Here is a 17,968-nt window from a genome sequence, read left to right on the forward strand (position 1 = left end):
AAGTTCACTGTATTTTTTCTTTTTGTGATGCTGGAATTTAACCCAGGGGCTACCTCAAAGCTACACCCCAGCCCTATTTTAATTAATTAGTTAATTAATTAATATCTTTATTTTAGTACTGGGGATTGAACCTATATGCATTCTAACTCAGAGTTATACCCTCAGCTCTATTTTATTTTTCTTTTGAAACAAGGTCTAAATAGGTTGATGAGAGTCTCACTACTTTCTAAGGCTGTCCTTGAACCTGCAATCTTCCTGTCTCAATCTCCCAGATACTGGGATTACAAGTGTGCACTAGCATGCCCAACTCCTATTTTCTTTTTTATCTTGAACTAGGCTCTTGCTAAATTGCTATGGCTAATCTGTGATCCTCCTGTCTCAGCCTTCTGCACACTGGGATTACAGGTGTATGTCACCATGCCCAGCTTCTACTTTGTTTTGAGATCATTTTATGGGTAGGTATACTTTGTGTCCTCCAGGAGGTTTTTCTTTCAGAAACTGTCCTATACTCTAATAACTAAACATTTACTTATATAATATAGCATAGCATTAACACCACCTCAATCAGAGGGTACAGCTCTTTATCATCTTCAAACATACTGATGACGTAGGATATAGATGAAATGGCTCTCTGCCATGGTAAAAAATCCTCTTCCTGTCTGAGATACCGGGTCAAGTTAAGAGCCAGTTTATAATCTAGAAGTTGAGCTCTGAGAAAGAAAAAATAGCACAATTAATTAAAAACCATAGGCTTTGGTTTCCATTTGGCTGAAAGTATTAATATGGGGATCTTAGCATTCTATACTGAGAATTCTTTTTTTAAATAATTTAGAAATTGCACTTATTATTGAGTCCCAATAAAAAGTTTTGTACATACAGTGATTAGTGCAATGTGAAATCATATATTTATAATTAAATAGGAATTAGAAAAACAGAACATTAAGATGTACATTTGAAAAATTACTGTAGCAAAAATTTATATGAGACAAGTCCACTTTAATATGTTGTTAATATTGATGACTAGAAACATTTATATTTTAAGCTCACAGACATTATAATATATAAATGGACCATTAAAATGTATTTTAATGAAACTATTAACATTTATATATGAAGAGGAAACATGAACAATACCTATGAATCATGAATGCTTGAAACATTAAAATCAAATTTACATCTCCTTTCTTACGTATTTCCCAGTGATCTTCATAAATAAAAAATGGAGTTTCTTCTTTTAGAAAATTTGAAGATACTATTGACATCTCAACTCTTAAGGAATCTAACTTTTGGGCTGGGGACGTAGCTTGGTGGTAGAGTTCTTGTCTATCATGTGTGAGGTCCTGAGTTTGTTCTTCCCACTTCAAAGAAATTTTAGAACTGTTTGAAATTATGTTCACAGTTCTAGTTAAACTCTCCATGTTAGCTAGCTTTGGGGAAGAATGTTAGATGGAAATTCTGTCTTTCCAAATTACATTTTGAATGTTTAAAGATTAACTTTTGAAATTATTAAAATTTAAAAATATTGCTGTTTTAACTACTCTTATGTTTGAGGTCATTCTTAAAATAAATAGTAATGCCATTATGTCATTATTTGTTTGTTTAGAATTGTTTAGAGAATAAACTAGTACTGAAGAGATAGGTATTAAAACCTTTGGCATCGAGCCGGGCGTGGTGGCGCACGCTTGTAATCCCCGCGATTGGGAGGTTGAGACAGGAAGATCGCGCAGGTTCGAAGCCAGCCTCAGCTACTTAGTGAGGCTCTCAGCAACTTAGTGAGACCCTGTTTCCAAATAAAATATAAAATGGGTCTGGGAGTATAGCCCGGAGGTAGAAAGCCTCTGGGTTCCACCCCCAAAACCACCAAAAAAAAAAATAATAATAATAAATTAATTAATTAATTAAAATAAAATAAAATAAAACCTTTGGCATCAGCCTGGTATGGTGGTGCATGCTTATTATCCCAGCGCTTGGGAGGCTGAGACAGGAGGATCGCACAGGTTCGAAGCCAGCCTCAGCTACTTAGTGAGGCTCTCAGCAACTTAGTGAGACCCTGTTTCCAAATAAAGTATAAAAGTAGGTCTGGGAGTATAGCTTGAAGGTAGAAAAGCCCCTGCCCCCCTCCACCACCACCCAGTACCACAAAAAAAGGAAAAAAAAAAAACCTTTGGCATCATATGATTTTACTGAGATGATATGACACAGAATTTCAGTGAAAAGACATGATTTCTCTTCATACTTTTTTAGTTCTTGCTCCAATTTAGAAGGATTTTTACTCAGGCACAATCAATCCCTTAACAAAAGTATAAATAATTTTAAGAAACAGGATAATTTATTGAGAATATATATATATATATATATATATATATATATATATATATATTTTTTTTTTTTTTTTTTTTTTTTTTTTTTCTTTGCGGGTCTGGGGATGGAACCCAGGGGCATTCAGCCTTCGAACTACACCCCCTGCCCTGTTTTTTATTCTTTATTTTGAAACAGGGTCTCACTAATTGCAGAAGGCCTTATTAAATAGCTGAGGTTGTCCGTGAACCACAATCCTCCAGTCTCAGCCTCTTGAATGCTGGGATTACAAGCATGTGCCAGCCAAGCATGTGCCAGCACACCCGGCTTATTGAGAATATTTGTTAAGTAAAAAAAATTGTAAAATTTTGTGTCAACATTTATAACTTAATTGAGTTTTCTAACTTTAGTGATTCTCTACTTTCCCAGGGAAATAGAGCAACCTCAGGAAATTTATGAAGACTAGTTGTCACTCTGAAGATTAAGTTAGTGATGAGGATAATGAAAGTTTAGGAAGATTAATAAATCCTTTTGTTAGAAGTTAAGTTTTTTTCTTTTCCAGAAGGTGAAAAGATTCAGAGGAATGGGACTTGGAAACAAGAGCCAAAAGAATTGCCTAATTGGGTAGCACAAGTAGAAGTAAGGAGAAAAGTTAATGATCTAAAGGTCTCGTCTAAATACCATGCATTCAAATTCTTTGAAAAATCAATATCCTATGCTAGTATATTTTTTCCTAGTAAACTTGATATCCAATAGTTCTATTTTAGTACTATTTTCTTTCCTTTTTTTGTGGTTTGTTTATTTTTGTATTGAGGATTGAACTCAGAGACACTCTACCTCTGAGCGATATTCCCAGCCCTTTCTACCATTTTATTTTGAAACAAGGTCTTGCTAAATTGCTGAGAGAGGCTGGCCTCAAACTTGCCACCCCCTGTTTCATTGTTCACTCGTTTTCTTTAAGTCTGAGTCATCGGGACCGAATAGTAGACATGGAGTGAATTGTTGTCTCTTGATATTATATGGATAATATTTTGAGAAACAAGCTGATGGACTTTTCATTCCCTGCAAACCTTATCACTCTGCAGCTTCTACCCACAAAATCAGTGGTGTGTAGATATTGGAAGAGGAGCAGTATCACTTAGAACCAGAATTTTCAAATTTGAGCAAACATCAGCAACACCTGGAAGATTTGTTAAATACAAGGATATCTGGCCCTATTCGCAGTGTTTTGATTTAGTAGTTTAGGTACAGGGCCCCAGAATTTCCATTTCTCACAAGTTCCCAAGCAATGCTGACATTGCGAATGGGGATCACATGTTAAGAAACAGTTTTTTTTTTTTTTTTTAATTGGGAACACTTCACGAATTTGCATGTCATCCTTGTGCAGGGGCCATGAGAATCTTCTCTGTATCATTCCAATTTTAGTATACGTGCTGCCGAAGCGAGCACTAAGAAACAGTTTTTACTCAAGGTATTTTTATTCAGTTTTGGAATTAGGTGATGCTGGCTTCTTAGAATGAGTGTGGAAGCATTTCATCTTTTTCTATTTTATGGAAAATTTTCAGAAGCACTGGGTTTAACTCTTCTATAAAGGTTTTTGTAAAATATAGCTAGGAATTCATCTGGTCCTAGACTTTTCTTTGCTGGAAGACTTTTTTGTTTGTTGCTGTTTCAATCCCTTTGCCTGCTTTTGGTATATTTAGGTTTCTCTTTTCTCTTGGCTCATTTTAGGTCAATATCATCAGTGAACACTGTGCAAAAATTTTTAGTAAAATACTAGCAATTGATTCAGAACCACATCTTGAAAATACTATATCATGACCAAGTTGGCTTCATTCCAGGTAAGCAAGGCTGGTTCACATATGTAAATTAATAAACGAAATCCACCATATTAATAGAACTAAGAAAAATTACATAATCATATAAATAGATGCAGAAAAACACTTGACAAAATCCAACATTTTTTCATGATAAAAAATGCTGAAGAAGTTAGGGATAAAAGGAACCTACCTCAATATCAGAATGGCTATATATGATAAACTCAAAGCCAGTATTATACTGAAAGAATTTCTCTTAAGATCAGGAATAGGACAAGAATTCCTACTATCACCATATTTTTCCAATATAGTACTTGAAATGCTAGCCACAGCAATAAAATAGGAGAAAGTAATTAAAGAAATATAAATAGGAAAAGTAGAATTGAAATTATCTTTGTTTGCTGATGACATATCCTATATTTAGAAGACCCAAAACCTCAACCAGAAGACTTTTAGAGCTGATGAACATATTTAGTAGAATAACTAGTTATAAAATCAACTTATGAAAATCATTAACATTGTTATATACAATCATAAATCCACTGTAAAAGAAATTAAAAAAAATAATTCCACTCATATAGCCTCAAAAATACTTAGGAATAAAGTTAACCAAGGGAGGTAAAAGACCTCTACAATGAAAATTATATAACACTAAAGAAAGAAATTGAAGATATTAGAAGAGGGAAACTTCTAATGCTCTTGGAATAAATATAATCTAAATGGTCATTCTATCAAAAGTGAAATACAATTCAATGCAATCTCTATTAAAATACCAATGTCATTTTTCACAGATCTAGAGGAATCAGTTCTAAAATTCATATGGAAAAACAAAAGAGCTAGAATAACCAAAGGAATCCTTAGCAATAAAAAAAAAAACATGCTGGAGACAACACAATGCCTGATTTCAAATCATACTACTGAGCCAAACTAATATAAATGGCATTATGATGGCTCAAAACAGACATATAGATCAACAGAGCAGGTAGAATATTCAGAAACAAAACCTCATATTTATAGCCAGCTGATTTTTGATAAAGGTGCCAAAAGCATACACTGGAGAAAAGACAGCCTTTTTAACCAATGGTGTGTGGAAAACTGGTTATATACATTTGAATGAGAATGGAATTAAAACCCAATTTCTAGCCAGGCGTGGTGGCACATGCTTGTGCAACTTGGTTGAGTATATTATTATTATTATTATTATTATTATTATTATTATTATTATTTACTGAAGATTGAGCCCAGGGTGCTTTATCTCTGAACTACATACATTCATGGCCTTTTTAAAGACGGTCTATTTAAGTTGCCCAGGCTGGCCTCAAACTCATGATCCTCCTTCCTCAGCCTCTCAAGTGGCTGGGATTGCAGGTGAGGAACCACACCTGGCCTTTTAGTTCGATTATTAAACACAGTAGTTACATTTCTTTTTGAATGCCTCAACAATCCTGTGTGAACGGTATTTCTTCGATGGGCACTCATCTACTTAACTACACATTTTTGCATTTCTTTTCCCTAGAGCTTCTGAGTGGCTGGTCACGACACACTGTCACCCACTCTAGTGAAGTATGTTCCTCTCTGAGCCCTATTTTCCTCAGCTGTTGCAGAAGGAAAGTGGGCCCGTTGCTAGCACAGGTATTTCCAGTTCTGTTGTTGTGTGATTCTACATAGCTTTTGGTTTTCAAAAATGATTGCTTTTTCATGTTCATAGCTTTTAAAAAGTTTCTGGAGTTAGAACCAAGGAGCTGAGAAAATGCAAGAAAGTCTTTCAATGGTGTATTATTTACTATTTACCCACTACCTCAGAGACAGCTGTTCAAGAGGAATCCCCTTCATCTTGGAGTAAAAGGACCCATCTTTATTATGTTGTGATGAATTAAACTACAGAGGTATTGCAATTCTTTGTAATTCTGAACAGCCGAGAGCTGAGTTTTTGAAAAAATCATGGTGTGTGGTACATCAGGAGACTTTTTTTTTTTTTTGTGGGTTTGGGGATAGAACCCAGGGGCATTTGACCTCCAAGCTACACCTGCTGCCCTATTTTTTATTCTTTATTTTGAAACAGGGTCTCACTAAGTGGCAGAGGGCCTCACTAAGTAGCTGAGGCTGTCCGCGAACCACCATCCTCCAGGTCTCAGCCTCCTGAATGCTGGGATTACAAGCATGCGCCACCACGCCTGGCTAGGAGACTTTTCCAGAAGAGAAATTCTAAATGATTCTATTGTATTTTCAAATACTTACCAATTATCTTCTTTTACTACTTAATTTTTCACAGTGTATGCAATTCCTGGTACATAGTAGATGCTCTCTCTATATATTATTAAGTGGACATATATTATGTATAATATATAAGCATTGATATATAATATATATTAAGTGAATGGCACACTGTAATGCAATAAAATAATTTACCACAAGCCGGGCGTGGTGGCACACGTTTGTAATCCCAGCATTTGGGAGGCTGAGACCGGAGGATCGCGGTTCGCGGACAGCCTCAGCTACTTAGTGAGGCCCTTTGTAACTCAGGGAGACCCGGTTTCAAAATAAAGAATAAAAAATAGGGCAGGGGGTGTAGCTTGGAGGTCAAATGCCCCTGGGTTCCAATCCCAGACCCGCAAAAAATAAATAATAATAATAATAATAATAATAATAATAATAATTTACCACATATCCAAGAGATTAAACTTAAAGATTTACTAAAGGGCATCATATTGCATACCACTTACAAAAGGGAATAAACCACAGATTCAGAAGCACTTTTCTAAGTGCATTTTTTCTGCTAATAATCAATGGTGGATGCATTTTGGTCCAGTAATACAATTTGTAGGGCCCACTGTACAAGCTAGATAATCTTTGGAGTGCTTTATGTCCATAATTTCATCTATTCCTCATAAGAGTCTTGTAGTTCATCTCCATTTTACTAATAAGAAAACGGAACCAAATAAATTTAAGAGATTTACTCTTTTAAATGGAACCAGGAGGATGTGTGCCTGTGTGTGTTGCTGAGGATTGAACCTATTGGTATTCTACCTTCCTGCCACTCTCCCAGCCCTTTTTATCTTTATTTGGAAACAGGTCTCCCCTAAGTTGCTAAGGGCCTCACTAAGTTGTTAACGTTGGCTTTGAACCTGTGATCCTCTTGCCTCAGCCTCCCAAGTACTTGGGATTATAGGTGTGAGCCATCACACCCGGCTTTGAACCAAGATTTTAACAGGTTCAAAGCTTGTTTTTAATCCTATAATTCCTCCCTTGAAAAATGTCAAGAAGGTTTTCTGACATCCAGTATACTGTCTAAGAAGCCCATGTAAAATACTTCTCCCATGGCTTTATTGCTGCTGTACTCTCCTACCAGCCATCTATTTAGCTAGTTAAATATCACCATCGGCTTTAATAGCCATATGCAGTCATGAGCTGGGTTAAGGTTCCTGCCTCCACGAAACTTACAATTTTATAAGTGGAATAGACAAGGAATAAGCAGTGACAATATAATACTGTGGAAAAAGATGGGAACCACCAGGGGGACCCAACCCAGAAGAAGGAGCCACAGGAGGCCACCTAAGGAAGGTGAAGCTTGTTGTCTTGGCTGCGTTCAAAACGAGGATTCTCCAAAGCCAGAGAACTGTGTGCCCTTGGCTCTTTCTTAAGTACTTGCTAAATTACTACCTGGAAAAAGCTCAGAAGTACTATGCTGAAGACTCCCCCGTTGCCTTAATCTATGTTGATTAGCTTTACCGAGTGCAGGTTACCTTCAGATCATGAGAAGGAAAGTCAAATTTCCTACACGTTCTGTTGTTAAACAGTAACACTGTCTTACATATTACTTTAATTCTGATCAATTGTGGAGCATCATGGCTGTCTTTTGTTCTCATTGTCCTGAATAAGATTTGACAATTCTACCCCCAAATGTTTGGTGAGCTTGGGCTCACCACACCAAAGTAATGAAATTCATTTTTTGTCCTTTTAGTATATCAAATCCTGAAAGTGAACTTCTGGGCACTTGAAATATCACTTATAATTTGATTCAAGACTCTGATATAGTAACAAATTATACTAAAGTCCATGGGGCAGGTGATTTTTGTTTTTCTGTGTAAGTAAGTAAAGGGCTTACGTTAGTATTTTGGCTGTGAGGCTCATATAAACTTTTAAAAGAGAGCCAAGAAAAACAATCATGTTTAAAATATTGGATCTTGATATTAGAAACTAACATTTATTAAGACTTATGTGTTGTTGTAATTCACCAACAAAAAATATTTATGGAACCCACAGTAGTTTTAGTGATTCAATCTCATTACAAACGCACCTTGCCAAGGCAAAAGCATCGTCAATAAGACTTGCACGGTCAGCAGCAGAAAAGTCCTGGGAAGAGGAAGAAAAATAGGCAAAAAAAAAAAAAAAGATTGTTAAAGTGTGTTGAAACTTAATATTATTAAAATGCTGTTCTTAGAACAAAAATAAAACAATTCATAAGCATCGCTGTCTCTTACCCTGTGGTTTGAGGAAAGCTGATTGGCTATTTGTTCCCAAGTTGATGCCTCATAATTTACACGATAAAACCCAATATGATCTGGGTTTATTTTGAGAAAAGCACTTCCACCAGCACTGGAAGAGCCCAAAGTAATTCCTGTGGTAGTAAATAAACATTAATGAGAAACATGTTTGCATACATTATAAACACAGAGAAATTAGACCCAGAGGGCAAAGAGAAGAAAAGAAATATTAGTTCAAGGAGTCAAGTTTGATTTGGATCCAAAGCCCCAAAACCTAATTCTTACTTGGTTGCCCAACTTTATAATGTCGCTGTAGCAAGTAAGCTGAAAATAAATAATGTCAATAAGCAACTTGTCATTTATGACTTACACTGCTTACTGGCAGAGGCTTGCCAAATGAGTGAAATTATTCTATTCTGGCCAGTCATTCAATAGAAGAAAATAATGTCTAAAGACAGAGATGCCCATACCTCCTGGGAGTAGTCAATATATTTCTAACTGAATGGGTTAGTTACATAAAAAACATTCACTGGGGCATCCTGGGGAGGGGATAAAAATGTACACATTTAAAAGAATATGCTGTTTATTAAACCAACTATTAAAGTTCAAGGAAATGGTTGTTGCTAAGGAGAATAATGATTTGGGAATCAGCAAGGTTTTGTTTTATTTTTGCAATACCAGCTATCTAACCCCAGGCCTCTGCTCACTGGGCAAGTGTTCTACCACTAAGCAAGATCCCCAGCCCCTAAAACACTTTTCAAATGTCAATAATTCCTGCAACAGAACTGGAATTCATATGCAACACTCACATTTTGTAATCCATTCCACACTCGCTCTTCCAACTTTATTTATCTTTGTAAGGCCTCCTACCTCTTTATTTCAATGAACCATAACAATGCTTTTTAATCAATAGATTTACAAATTCATTCTTTCTAAATAGACATCCAATATTTACACAGTATAGATTTTTAGAAAACCAACATTAGAAGAATAGGTAGAATATTTCCACTTAAAATAATAGCTGTTTTCTGCCGTGACAGTATTTGTTAGCATTGACTCTCAACTTTCCAATGCATATACTTTTTGTTTGCATGGACAAGACACAATTTAAATAATGGTATGGGAAAATGTGGCATATTGGAGGAATTTTCAATAGTTATATGTCGCGACAATGTAGGAGTGATACTGGAAACCGGAGGTGAAGCCAGCTATGAAGGCCAGGCCTTCAACGTGAAGAGCCACCAGCCACATTCCAAGCCCCATCTCCTGAGCTGTGGGAAGACAGGGAAGATTTTTAAGTGAGGAAATAACGTGCTTGAGTGTGCTTTCTAGAAAGATAATTTTGATAGTAACACCAGATGAGGCTCTAGGGGCAGGAGGACTAATTTAGAACCCATGGTCATAATCTAGGGCAAGAAAAGATGATGGCTTATACTAATGTAAAGATGACGAAAATGGAAAGGAGGCTTTGTGGTCAGGAGACAAGTGCCCAGCAACATCAACGCATCCCTTTTTCTAACTTAACACGGCCAGTTAGGGGAAGGGAAAGGGGCTTCATGATTAGATGAATAATGATGTTGCCATTAGAGAATAGAGGAAGATAAGTTAGTTTGGGAGGAGAGATGATTTAAATTTTGGAAGTGTTTGCAAGGTCTGGAAGGTATCCAGGACACAGTAGTTTTTCATAATATATGAGTAAGCTCTTCAACGAGACAATAAGTTTCTTTAGGACCTTTCAGAGTAGGTACTTGACAAATTATAAACCCTCACCTCACTCACGTAGTATTAATCTTTCTTTGTCATTCTCCCATGGACAAGTTGTTGAAAGGAAGCTAATCTTTTGGCAACCTTACACTTTGAATGTTTGTATCAGGAGGAGAATATCTTGCTAAGCGTAAAGCCAGATGTGACAGAAGAAAGAACATGAACCTTTGAGTCTGACAGACCTTGGCAAAAATACACTCTCCGTGAATTACTAGCTCTATCACTTTGGCCAAATCACTTGACCACTCTGTGCCCCAGTTCATCAGAAAGAAAACAGAGACGCAAATCCCTCTCAGGCCTGTTGTGAAGATTAAATAAGACAACATAGGTAAAGTGCTGGCCACGTACTTCTGTATTATGTGTCCAACAGATGGTAGCTATCCTCATTATTATGAAAGGGAATATGCAGCCAGTTCTATAAATAGCAGAGCAAATATAAATAACATTGAGAAGTTCCTGGCAATCCATCTAAATACTGCAGTATTTTGGTGTGCTTTATATGCACCCCGTTAAGCCTGCCCCAAGCTGCTGCGATTTTTCTCACTTTCTAGATGAGGAAGCTGAGATCCAGGAAGTTAAGGACTTTCCAAGTTCACGCTACTTTCAGAACAACTTGTCAGCAGCAAAATACTGCCGGGTTATGTGGTTACATAACAAGGTAGGTAGCACGGAAATACTCAGCCTATTCCTGGTGACACAGAAGTAAAAGTGCATGGCTCTTTTTGTTTCGTCAATTGCTATTTTTTCCTGATTATAACAATAGTATGTGTTCTTTCTGGAGCACTTGGAAGATACAAAAAAGTATAAAGAAGAATATAAAAATTACTTATCACAATTAACATGGTTTTAATCTTCTTCATGTGAATTCTTGTGTGTGCATCTTCCAGAAACACACACAGACAAACACACAACACTCATGAGGGACCCTTTATATGATTAGTCATCCTTTTCATTTGGAATAATATTAACATTCTGCAATTTCATTTTATATCTTTTAAATATAAGTTTCATGGCCACTTAATAATCTCTCAACTTATAAATTGTTTTGTCCTGTTTTTTATTCTATGCATTAAAATGTAGAATAATTTTTTTCTAGGTTGGTATTCTTTCTAGGAAATTCTAATTTTTTATTATCTTTCTAGATAGTAGACAAGACTTATAATTACCTTTTCAAAAGAAACATACATAATAATTATTTAATGTTATATTTTTATAAATAATTATAACAAACTTTAGACAAGTAGACTGCTCATGATAACCTGAGATTCTTAGAGAACAAAACATTCTTCTTTAGTGATGTAGACACAGTGTTGGGACAGTCCTTTGAGCAAATTATTTTTCAGTGTAAAGTGACAGACTTTAAATCTTATTAAAGTTTTTTCATTACTTAATAGTAAAACAGCTGAAAAATACAAGAGTAATATTTTTGACTAATGACACAAGTAATATTTTTGACTAATGACACAAAATTTGAAAAAAATTTCAAGCAGGCTCTGTTATCAGATTTGGGGAGTTGAAGGGGAAAGTTTCAATCTCTGAAACTAAAATTAACACAATCCACTGTCAAATGAATTAATTGTTCATTTGTGATGTGTTCAAGAAATTACCCATTTAAGAAAGCATCAGTGATTACATTAGTATAATTACAGGGTCTCTCCAAAATCTCTGCAAGTAGCCTAGAGAATCTGCCTAGAAAAAAAAGATACAGTTTTAATATATAATATGCAAAGAAGAGAGGTCTGAGAAAACTCAGCCTGCTGTCATAAGGAAGGGTTATGGTTAGTGATGATTGGGGCAGTTGGGAGGAATGAATAACTGCAAAGGAGAGTTGGGCCATGAGGGCTTGAAGCTCTGCCACTGTGTCCCTGGTCTGCCCAGGGAGGCAGGTGTCCAAGTGAGCCGGCACCTATGTCCAGCCCCCCTACCCCGCAAGGCTGGTCCTACAGAAGACATTTGCAGAGGCTAATAGCTGTGTGCCACACTGCCCCTTTTCCTCTGGGGACGGAGCTGGGCTATCTGCACTAACTCTCTTGCAGTTAGGTAGCAGTACATGCTTGAGAGCTGCACCTAAAACACAGGCAGAAATAATAGATGCATATGGAAGCCTGCTGCCCTGTTCTCCTCTGTTCCTACCCAGACGCATGCCATCCAGAGAGGGATCCCAGCATCCCATGAGAAAAGGAAACAGAGTTTCTAAGTTCTTGAAGAGCTGTCTAGGAGAGATGGCAAATCAGAAATACTTTCTTTGGACTGTTGCACAAACAAGAAACTTTTATTGCATCAAGCTGTTATTGATAGTTTCTAAGTACAATAATTAGACTTAGGCAATGCAATATATCAGACTATCACAGTGTGATGACATCTGTAAAATAACTCATCTACCTTAACTCTCCCCTAATCCTTGCTAAGTAAACTTTCTTCCTGGGAAGAGATACCTAATTTGTTGATGGGAGTATGCTGGTTCACCAGGCCAGTATATTTTATCTGTGTAAATTAACAAATTAGCATTCTTGGTTAATCTCTTGTATGTTTGGTTTAGGTGAATAAATCTTCCAGGAATGGTTGACCAAGGCTAAACTGACAAACTAAGTTTTTGAACCGACACACCAGAACCCATAATTACTCAAAGTTTGTGCATTCCATGAGGCTTAGCTTGAAAAAAAATCAAGTCCTTCACCTTTTGTCATTATTTATAAAATATGTGTTCATTATTATTTTGGCAATAAATATTTAAGTGTGGTTATTATAGCTGGATGTGGTAGTTCACGCCTGTAATTCCAATACTTGAGAGGCTGAGACAAGAGAATCAGGTCTGAGGCCAGCCTCGGCAACTCAACAAGACCCTCAGTAACTTAGCAATAACTTATTTCAAAATAAAAAAAAAATTAAAAGGAGTTGGGGGTATATCTAGGAGGCACCTGTTCTTGGGTTCAATTCCTAGTACCAAACATAAAATAAGAGAAAAAATTTAGGGCAGGTTGGGATAGTCCAAAAGATATGTGACAGAGGTCTTCATCTTTTGTTAGAAATTGCATGTCATAATATATAAAAATATATGCTGATCATTATTTTGGTAGTAAATATTTAAATATGGCTATTCTAGCTGAGTGTTATGGTACATGCCGATTATCCAAGTATTTGAAGAGGCTGAGACAGGAAGATTGACGGTCTGATGCCAACCTCATCAATAACTTAGCAAGACCTTATTTAAAAACAAAAAAATTTAAAAGGGGCTAAGGATGTGGCTCGGAAGGAGAATGTCTTGGGGTTCAATCCCCAATACCAGAAAAGATAAAAAACAAATAAAATGAGAAAAACTTTAAGGCAGGTTGGATTAGCCCAAAAGGTTCATGATAGATGTTTTTCTCTTTTATTAGAAATTACACATTTAATTTTTTATACTGCTTAAAATATCCGGTACAATATGAATGCCTGGGGAGTTTCTAACTGATGAATCATCAAAGAAATGAAGAGGAGGGAGGTAGGATCCGTAACACGAGCTGTCTGCCCATTCAGTACACTTGGGACATGCTCGTCATCTCTGCTCTGAGCTGAGGGCTGGAGATGTCCTTCAACAGGAAATGGGATCTGATTGCAAAGCCTAAAAATGGAGCAGGTGCTTTGAAGTAGGAAGAAATGTCTAGTTTGCTCCTGGCCCTGTGACCAGGAACAGCAGCGCCAGCAAAAAATATTTCTCCTCAAGAAATATTCCATGGGAAAGAGAGACACGAGTAAGTCAATAAAAAAGCAACAACAATGAAAATGTGCCAAATAGAATGCCCAAAGGATAGAAAGGAGCGTGAGGGTTCCCTCACCTCTCCAGTGCTGCCACCCCTATCCAGAGCACAGGCCCCTCTCTATTTGGTCTATCCTATCACCCATTTAAACTCTGACCTTAGTCTCTGAACTCTTGACTCTTGGCCTACATATTCTTTTTTTTTTTTTTTTTTTTAGTTACCTTTCCTGATCCTCCTGGACTGGCACTTGTCCTGTGGGTGCCCTTCACCCCCCGCTTTACCATAGCAGCCGTTCACAACAGTACTGTACCTGCCTGCACAGTAGTCTACACAAGGGTAAGGGCTGTGCCCCCCTCAGCCCTAGCATTCTCTCATACCCACCACCGTACCTGGCGTGTGAGTTAGTGTTAATAGATGCTTGACGTTTTTCTTGCTTGAAAGAATTAACTGATTAAGAATTACATTAAGTATTTCAAATACTCTACTTAATGAGCACATAAATATGAGAAAAACATTTATTATAAACTCTTGAAAATTATTTTACAAAGTACTAAGTAAGCCTTAGTTATCTGGAAATTTCATTTCTATGGAATCCTTATTCCATGAAAATGCTAGGTACATTGTGTTAGGATAGATAAATTATTCATGCTTTTAAATGTGTGAATAGCAAATCAAGCTGCTGCCAAGTTATCCATCCAGCCTTCAATTAAACATGGTGACCAGTGGTGTTGGGGGGAAATGTGGTAATGGTTAAACTAAATAGGCCAGAAACCTTCTAGTGGCATCCTAACCTTCCTGTTATGCCTTCTACCAGTGCTGTTCCACATTGTAAGTATCTTCTTTCTGTCTTCTCCATTTTACTTTGGCAAATATGCTTATGAGTCAGAAAACAGCCAGAAGACAAACCACAAGAGATAGAGCTTAGTACTCAAACACAACGTAGAATATACAAATGCTAAGACAAAATGACATTGATTTGAGACTTTGGGAAAAATTCAGGAGAATCAGTGACCACAGTGTTATATGATCGTGAGCATACATGATGATGGAAATACTTGATTGTCATAGTGGCCCCAGCCAAGAAGGCCCAGAAAAGAATCTTCCCTCCATAATAGCAAATAGGGTAGAGTTTATAGTAAAGCTAAAAATCACAGAAGAGTTTTATAATAAAAGTTTTTTTGAGCCACAGTAAAACTTGTACACAAATGATTATAGCAGCATTATTCATAACAAATGAAGAGTAAAAATGATCTGAATATTCATTTAACTGGCAAATGGACAAAGCAAAGGTGGTACATTCATATAATGAAGCATAATTTGGCAATAAAAAAAAAAATGAAGAACTAGCCAGGCACGGTGGGACATGCTTGGAATCCCAGTACTTGGGAGGCTGAGAAAGGAGGACCACAGGTTTGAGGCCTGCCTCAGCAACCTAGCAAGAACTTGTTTTAAAATAAAAAGTGTTGGGAGTATAGCTCAGAGACAGAATGCCCCTAGGCTCAATTCCAAGTACTAAAAAAGAAAAAAGAAAAAGGAATGAAGTGCTTATGCTTGTTACAACGTGGATGAACCATGAAGACCTTAAGCCAAGTGAAAAAAGCCACAAAACCCCGAGTTATCACTTCACTTATATGAAATGTCCAGAAGAGGTAAATTTATGCAGGCATCAGGCATATTAGTGGCCACTTGGGGCTGAAGGTAAAGAAGGACTGAGGTATCATAGGTAAAGGCCTGAGGTTTCTTTCTGAGGTAACAGATGCTAAAATGGGCTGTGGTGCTATAACTGGGAATACAAAACAAAACAAAACAAAAACAATGGATTATACTCTGGATAAAACAAGTAAAAACAATGGATTATACATATGTAGCTCAGTGATAGGGGGTATGTGCTTTGCATGTGCAAGGCCCTGGGTTAAATAAAATAAAATGATATCAATAAAATTAATGGGTAAAATGCATGGTATGTGAATTATATGATTATGTGAAGCTTTTAAAAAAATATACTGGAGCAAGGCATGGTGGCACACTCTTAGAATCCCAGTACTTGGGAGGCTGAAACAGGAGGATCACAGGTTTGGAGAATAGCTTAAAGTAGAAAAGTTCCTGTAGATTTGGAATCATCAATGACTATTTAAGAGGTTTCATTTAGCTGAAATTTATATATAACTTCTGACTTTATTGGTGCTTCTTTATGCTTATGTTAGTTTAACACAGGATATCAATTCAAAGAAGAAATAAATCAATTGATTATATTTACTTCAGCTACTTAATGAGGCCCTCTGCAACTCTCTGCAGGGAGATAGCACACTATCTCCCTGCAGAGAGTTTCTCTTCTGGGATCAGCAGCCTTTGCCCCACCATCCTACTTCTCAGGCCCTGGCAGCAGTGAGACCCTGTTTCAAAATAAAGAATCAAGAAATAGGGCTGGGGGTGTAGCTCTGAGGTAGAATGCCCCTGAGTTCAAATTCTAGTACCTCAACAGAAAAAAATCTACTGGAAAGAGGACAAAAATTTACTGGCTGGGTGAAATGAGACATTGTTTATATTTCAGAATGAGTGGCAGGAGCCCAAAGCCCTGTGCAATATGGGATGAGCAACCCGCATTCCCTCCAAGGAGCCACAGGTGAAAGGCCACACCCAGGGCTACTCTGACACCAAGTCCTCTTAGGGTGGAGTGAGGAAGAGTTTAATTCTTGTCCTAGATAAGAAATGTTTTTAGCTGGGTGTGGTGCCACAAAGCTGTAATCCTAGCTACTTGAGAGACTGAGACAGGAGACTGAAAGTTTGAGGCCATCATGGCATTTTAGACTGTGGTTCAAAAAAAGGAAAAAAAAAAACATGAAAAGAGCTGGAGATGTAGCTCAGGGGTAGAGCATCCCTGGGTTTAATCTCCAGTGCTGTTAAAAAAAAAATGTCTGGACATACAAAGTAAGTACAATGGTAAAAGTATAAAAAGCAGCCAGGCATGGTGGCACACACCTATAATTCCAGTACTTGGGAGGCTGAGACAGGAGGATTGCAGGTTCAAGAACAGCCTCAGCAAGGCCAGGTGTGGTGGTGCACGCTTGTAATCCCTGTGCTTGGGAGGCGGAGACAGGAGGATTACGCAGGTTCGTAGTCAGCCTCGCTGGTTTAAGAGACTCTGTTTCAAAAAAAAAAAAAAAAAGGTCTGGGAGTGTAGCCCTGAGGGAGAAGGGCTTCCAGGAACCCCAGTACCACCACCAAAAAAAAAAAAAAAAAAAAAAAAAAGAACTATCTATCAACCTGGTGAGACCCTGCTTCCAAACAAAATATAAAAAGGGCTGGGGGTGTAGCCCAGAGGTGGTTCCATCCCCAGTACCACAAAAAGAGAAGTAAATAAATAAATGCAAGATTTTTCTGGAATTGGTGCTAAAACTCTTAAAAATTTTCAAATGAGAAAAGGACAAATCAGTGGAAAGAGAACAGGAAATATACTTCAAGAAAATTAAGTCTTTTATGAGAGCATTAAAAAAAGCCCAGGTCTGTCACAACATTTATGAAATTCAGTGGCCTACTTATCTGACATAATGAGAAAACAAAAATCAAGGGGAAAAGAGGATGGAAAAGAAAGAAGAAGAAAAAGGAGGTAATTTATACATTAATCTTCGATCATTAGGTGTGCTATTCTTTGGGAATGGATATCTATTATTGGATTAGTCACAGTAAATCATTTAAAAGAATATGTCAAAGTAGAAAAGTTCTTGTAGATTTGGAATCATCCTTATTTATTTAAGAGGTCTCATTTAGCTGAAATTTATATATAAATTCTGACCTTACTGGTGCTTCTTTATGCTTATGTTAGTTTCATGTAGAATATCAATTCAAAGAAGAAATAAATCGATTGATA

General features: G+C 36.9%; 1 protein-coding gene across 1 annotated transcript in view; it reads right to left on the minus strand.

The window, feature by feature from the left end:
* ENPEP (glutamyl aminopeptidase) overlaps positions 1–17,968 on the minus strand; it is a gene marked incomplete at both ends in the record, with an annotated part of 91,085 nt that overhangs the window by 15,664 nt on the left and 57,453 nt on the right. The window contains 3 exons of the mRNA XM_080698078.1: positions 560–710; positions 8,413–8,468; positions 8,597–8,733. Coding sequence (XP_080554204.1) covers positions 560–710; positions 8,413–8,468; positions 8,597–8,733 — 344 coding nt within the window. The remainder of the gene's footprint in view (positions 1–559; positions 711–8,412; positions 8,469–8,596; positions 8,734–17,968) is intronic.

Source organism: Muscardinus avellanarius (genome assembly GCF_963383645.1).
Source record: "Muscardinus avellanarius genome assembly, chromosome: 6".
Taxonomy (NCBI): Eukaryota; Metazoa; Chordata; class Mammalia; order Rodentia; family Gliridae; genus Muscardinus; species Muscardinus avellanarius.